At 77.1% G+C, this 5,629-nt stretch overlaps 1 protein-coding gene across 1 annotated transcript in view; it reads right to left on the reverse strand.

Annotated features, from left to right (window-relative positions):
• Positions 1-4,832, reverse strand: part of EMILIN1 (elastin microfibril interfacer 1) — a 6,985-nt gene extending 2,153 nt beyond the window's left edge. Inside the window, exons 1-4 of the mRNA XM_041480674.1 lie at positions 4,524-4,832; positions 2,540-2,665; positions 1,908-2,116; positions 8-1,692 (exon numbers count right to left, since the gene is read on the reverse strand). Of these exons, the coding sequence (XP_041336608.1) occupies positions 8-1,692; positions 1,908-2,116; positions 2,540-2,665; positions 4,524-4,675 (2,172 nt within the window). The 5' untranslated portion in view covers positions 4,676-4,832. The remainder of the gene's footprint in view (positions 1-7; positions 1,693-1,907; positions 2,117-2,539; positions 2,666-4,523) is intronic.
• Between the last annotated feature and the right edge of the window lie 797 nt (positions 4,833-5,629).

Below are 5,629 nucleotides of genomic sequence, written 5' to 3' on the forward strand. Positions count from 1 at the left end.
GTCCCGCCGCAGCCCCCGCAGTGCCCCACGTCCCCCCCCGTCCCCCCGGCGTCCCCCGCGTCCCCGCACCGTGTCGCTCCAGCCGTGCCAGGCGCTGCAGCTCCCCGCGCAGGTGGCCCAGGCTGGCGTTGAGGGCGCCGAGCCGGGCTGGCAGCTCCAGCGCCTTGTCCAGCAGGGCGGCCTGCCCGCGGGCCGTGGCGTTCAGGTCCCGCACGGCGCCCCACAGCCCGGCCACGTGCCGGCCCAGCCCCTCGCGGACGCCCCGCAGCCCCCCGGCCACCGCCTCCAGCTGCTCGCAGACCCCCTCCAGCTTGGCCACGCGTGGCTCCAGCCCCGCGGGGCAGCCCCCGGCCCGCGACAGCTCCCGCGCCAGCGCCTCCAGCCGCTCCTCGCTCTCCGCCTGTCGCGCCGCCGACGCCGCCGCCGCCTGGTCCAGCTCGGCCACCACGCGGTCGGTGGCGGCGCTCAGCTGGCGCTGCCGGGCGTCCTGCTCCTCCAGCGCGTCCTGCAGCCCCTCCACCGTGGCGTTGAGCCCGCTCAGGGCCGCCAGCGCCGCCGTCAGCTCCCCCCGCAGCACCCGCAGCTCCGACGGGGACGGGCCCCCGAAGACGCCGAAGCCCTCCAGCGGTGCCTCCGGCTCCTCCGGCTCCGCGGGGCCGGGCGGGAGCTGCTCCGGCTCCCCGGGGGACGGCGAGGCGCACGGCCGGGCGCAGGGGTCGCCGCCCAGCTCCTCCAGGGCCGCCTCCAGCCGCCCTGTCCGGTTGCGGAGCTGCTCCAGCTCCTCGGCCAGCGCCTCTCCCTGCAGCACTCCCAGGGTCCCGGTCAGCCCGTCCTCCCAGAGACCCTCGGTGTCCCCTGGCTGCCGGAGGTGGGGGCCGAGCGCCCCGTCCTGCCCCGGGCACGGGGGGCCGCAGCGGGCCAGCAGCCCCTCGAGCTGGTCCAGGCGGGCACCGCGCTGCGCCCCGCTCGCCGCCAGCCCCTCCACGGCCCGGCTGAGGTTGGCCAGGCGCCCCGGCAGCCCAGCCGGCCGCCCCTCGGGCTCGGAGGGCCACGGGCCGGCGCGCGAAGCGTTCAGCCGCCCCTCCAGCTCGGCCAGCCGCCGCGCCAGCACCGGTCCCTGCCCCGGCCCCGCTGCCGGCACCGGCAGCCCCTCCAGCCGCCGCTCTAGCTCGGCCAGGCGACGGAGCACGTCCGGGGACGGGGGAGCCGCCGGGACGGGGGCCAGGCGGCTGCTCAGGCTGCTGATGTGCCTCTGCACCGACTCCACCGCATCCCTGTTGCGCTTGTCCACCGAGCCCACCAGCTTCTCCAGCGCCCGCATCCGCTCGCGGTCCTCGGCCGCCTGCCGCCGCAGCCCCTCGGTGCCGGTGGTGCAGGCAGCGCACAGCTCCTGCAGCCGCTGCTCCAGCTCGTACAGTGCCGCCGTCCCCGGGCCCCCCGGAGCCCCTGGGCCGTCCCGGCCGCCCTCGGTGCGGTGCAGGCGGGTCTCCAGCTCCTCCAGGCGCCGCTGAAGGTGGCTCAGCGCCTCCCGCACTTCGGCGGGGGCGGCCGCGTCAGCCGGCTGCTCGCCCCCGGGCTGCCCCTCCACAGCCGCCCGCGGCGGCTCCTGCCCGGCCCGCAGCTCCTCCAGCTGCTCGCTCAGCCGCCGCACCTGCTCCTCCAGCCGCCGCACCTTCTCCGAGTCTCCGCCGCCTGCCGTGCACCGCCGGGGTCAGGGGCAGGGGCAGGATCAGGGGCAGGGGCAGGATCAGGATCAGGGGCAGGGGCAGGGGCAGGATCAGGATCAGGATCAGGGGCAGGGGCAGAGGCAGGATCAGGGGCAGGGACCGGTGCTGGCGCGGATCAGGGGCAGGGCGAGGGCCACACGCAGCGCGTTCCCCTCCCCCGCATCCCCGCCCCAGCACTACCTTCGCCCCCCAGGCCACTGAGGGGGTTGCCGAAGCCAGAGAGCGTGGGGCGGCCGGGCCGGGGCGGGGGGCGGCCGGTGGGCTGGGGGGATGCTGGAGCGGGCCCCTCGCTGCAGTCCGGCCCCGAGTAGCCCTGGCAGCAGCGCCAGGCCAGCTCGGACACCGTGCGCTGGGACACCTTGTAGCGGGGCCGGAGGAAGCTGCGGTACCTGCAGGGGGAGGGGACGGGCTTGGGGGACACCAGGAGGGGCGCGGGGCTGCCCCAAGGAACCGGAGCCAGCACAGGCTGCGGCCTGACCCAGCCTGACCCAGCAGCGCCGGTGCCTCGCTCAGCGGCCGGGGGCTGCCCCTGCCCAGCCCTGTCACCAGTCCCAACACCGGTGTCACTGGTGTCACTGCTCTGGTCTAGAGAGCTGTGGGGTGCCTCAGGGCTCTGGCTGCACGTGACGAGCGGGGGGACAGTGTCCGGTCACCCTCCGGTCACCGCTTGAGGCCACTGACTCTTGCGCAAAAGTAAACATGCCCCCAGGGTGGGTAAACACCAGTGGCGGCGGCACGGCCGCGCCTCCCCCGGCTCTGTGCTGCCCCCCAGAACGCCCCGAACCCCTCCGGAGCCCTCCAGCCCCACTCACGCCAGGACTCGGGGGCACTGGAGCTGCCCCCAGGCGCAGGGCTGGTAGTCTGGCTTGATGAAGCTCTCGACGCCATCCTCCACCACGCAGCTCACGCTGCGTGTCACCACGTAGGCACACCAGTTCCTGCGGAGGGAGGGGGTCAGGGCACACACCCGGAGAGCGCTGGCACACGGCATCACCCCGGCACACACCGGGCGTGGTCCTGGCACGGACCGAGCACGGCACACGCTGGGCATCATCGGGGCACCACCTGGGCACACACCGCGGGCTCTCCTGGCATCCAGGAGGCACCATCCCGGCACGGAACAGCCACTGGCACTGCCCTGGCACTGCCCTAGCATCACAGCGGGCGGTGCTCCGGCACACACCATACACAGCATCCCGTCACACACCAGGCATTGTCCTGGCGTAGAGCAGGCACCAGGCATCACCCCGGCAGAGACATAGCAACACCAGCGGGCCAGCCTGCCCCGGGCCTTGCCTGGCACCCTCCGGCTCCCCAGGCACACCCCGCATCCCCCAGCACACCCGGCCCCTCTGGCCACACCCCGCATCCCCCGGCGCGCTCCCGTGCTTGCCCAACCAGCCCCACCGGTAGCACCGTCACGGCCAGTGCGGCGGGTTAATGGGCCGGATCTTGCCCCACCGCAGCCTCCCAGCCATGCCTGGCGACCCCGCAGACACGGCTGCAGCCCCCAGCCGTGGCTGCCCTGCAGGGATGGGCTCTGCCAGGAGCAGGGTGCCCACAGCCCATCACGCCGGGCCGTGCATCCTGCGCTGCCCGGCCCGGGGAGGGCACCCTGCGTGCTGCCCCACCAGCGACCCCGTGTCCCCTGCCCGCTCGGGGCAGCAGCAGCTGCGGCAGCCGCGCACTGGTCCCGGTGCAGCGCCGCAGCCCGCGGGGACCCCAGCCCCCCCGCGTGGGACTGCAGCCTGGCCCCGCTGCCGGGACCCCGGCGCAGCCTTATATGGTCGGGACCCAAAGCCGGGCCCCGCTCGGGCCCCCCGGGCAGCCCCCCGGGGAGCGGCCCCCGGTCCCCGCCGCGGGGCCCCGGTGCGGCGGCCGGTTCCCGTCAGCCCGGCTGGTTCCCCTCAGGCCCCGGCTGGATTCCAGCTCCTCCCCGGGGGCCGCCGGGAATTCCTGCGCCGACCGACGGCCCCCCTCTTCTCCCCCCCATCCCAGCCCTGCACCCGCCAGGCCCCGGGACCCCCGGGCTGCCCTGGGGTCCCACCGCCCCGTTCCGGGGCTGTCCCCATCCCGGGATGGGACCAGAGCTCCCCTGAAAGGGCAGGGTTGGGGGACACCCCCGTGCTCCCCGGGCCGCGGGGATGGAGGGCTGCACACCCCGACCCGTGGGGAGCCCCCCTGAGCCCCCAGAGCCTCAGATAAATGCTCCACCGTGCCCGTGCCCCACGGCCCCGCCGGCGGCGCCCCTCCCCGGGGACCCCAGGCTGCGGCCAGGTCCCGCCATCCCCCCGGGGCCACCGTGGGGCCGGGGCAGCCGCAGCCGCGCTGCTGCAGCGCTGATGTGTCCGCGGTGAACACGCTGTGACCCCAACCCAGCGTGGGGCCGCCCCCAGCCCTGCGCCCCCGCAACGCCCCCGACCCACGGCCCCGGGCTGCCCCACGCTGCCCGCGGTACCAGACGGGACCGGGATGGGCAGAGGGCGGGTCCGGGCCCCCGAGCCCCTCTCCGGCAGCGCTGACCCACGCGTGATGCCGAGCACGAACCGGCCCTGAATCCTCGGCCCCGCTGCACCGGCGGCCCCGACCCTCCACGTGCGCCCACTGCCCGCCCGTCCCGGGCCTGGGGGTGACGCCCCCGCTTAGGGGACCCCCCGCTCCTCCCGCCGCCCCCCGGCCTGGACGTGGCACGTGCCGGGCTTCCCGTGGCATCGGGGCGGGGGCTGCAGCCCGTGTCCCCGTGTCCCCGCCGCCGCCCGGGTCGCCCCGGTGCATCCCGGTGCTCGTGGCTCCTACCTGTGCCGGCTGGCGGCCCGGGCACCGCTGTGGGCCGCGGCCGGGCCGGGGGCGAGCGGGGCGGCCCCGCCGGTGTAGAGGCTGTACCGGGGGGGGAAGTTGGCGGCCAGGGCCTGCGCGGCCAGAAGGCACGGCCAGAGCCAGGGTGCCATGCTGGGCTGGGGCGGCTCCGCTCGGCTCGGTCAGCGCGGTCCGGCGCGGCTCAGGACCGCATGTGGTGTCCCGTCGCGGCTCCGCGGCTCTGGGCGGCTCGGCACGGCTCGGCTCGGCTCTGCCCTCCCCCCGGCCGCCCCTCGGCCAGCCCCTCGCCACCAGTCCTCGTTAGGCCGGGCCGGGCCGGGGCAGCCAGGGAGGCCGGGCAGGGGGCCAGGGCGCGGGCGGCCAGCGAGGCGGCCGGGGCTACCGCCGCGGACATCGGTCCCCACGGCCGCCGCTCCGCCGCTGGCACCGGTTCCGCACCGGTCCCGCACCGGCTTCGCGCGGTGCCCCGCGTCTCCCCGACCGCCGGTGGCCTCGCTCCTCGCCCCCGCTCTGGGCACAGCGGCGACAGGTCCCTGCACCGGCACCGCACCCGGCAGTGCCACGTCCCCGCGTGCCCGTGAGCCCGTGCCAGGTGACGCGTCCCGGTGCCAGCACCGCGCCCGGTGCTGCCCCGCGCCCCCAGCCCCACCCGACACCGTGCTGGGGACACCGGGGACACCGGGGACACTGGGACGGCAGCGGTCACACCGCGGCCACCCCGGGCCGCCGTGGCCCTGAGCCCACGGTGATGCCATGGCTTCCCCCGACCTGGCGGTGACGTCACGGCCTCACGGTGACATCACGCGTTGGCCGCGGCCCCGCGGTGACGTCAGGGCGCGGGAACCCCCCGCCCCGGGGAGCCGCGGGGGAGGGTTAAGCACAAACAGCTGGCGGCAGATGGAGCGGGAGCGAGCGAGGGAGGGGACACCGGGGAACGGGACGCGGAGCCGAGGGGCCCGGGCTTGGCCGGGTGCCAGCCGTGCCTGCTCCCGAGGGGATGGCGGCACCTCCGCTGCGCTCTCGGGGGCCCTGGGGGCTGCGGGGGGCCATGGGGGGCTCAGGGGATCTGCGGGGGGCTGTGGGGG

The sequence above is a fragment of the Pyrgilauda ruficollis genome, unplaced genomic scaffold, assembly GCF_017590135.1.
Source record: "Pyrgilauda ruficollis isolate IOZ18807 unplaced genomic scaffold, ASM1759013v1 scaffold520, whole genome shotgun sequence".
Lineage (NCBI taxonomy): Eukaryota > Metazoa > Chordata > Aves > Passeriformes > Passeridae > Pyrgilauda > Pyrgilauda ruficollis.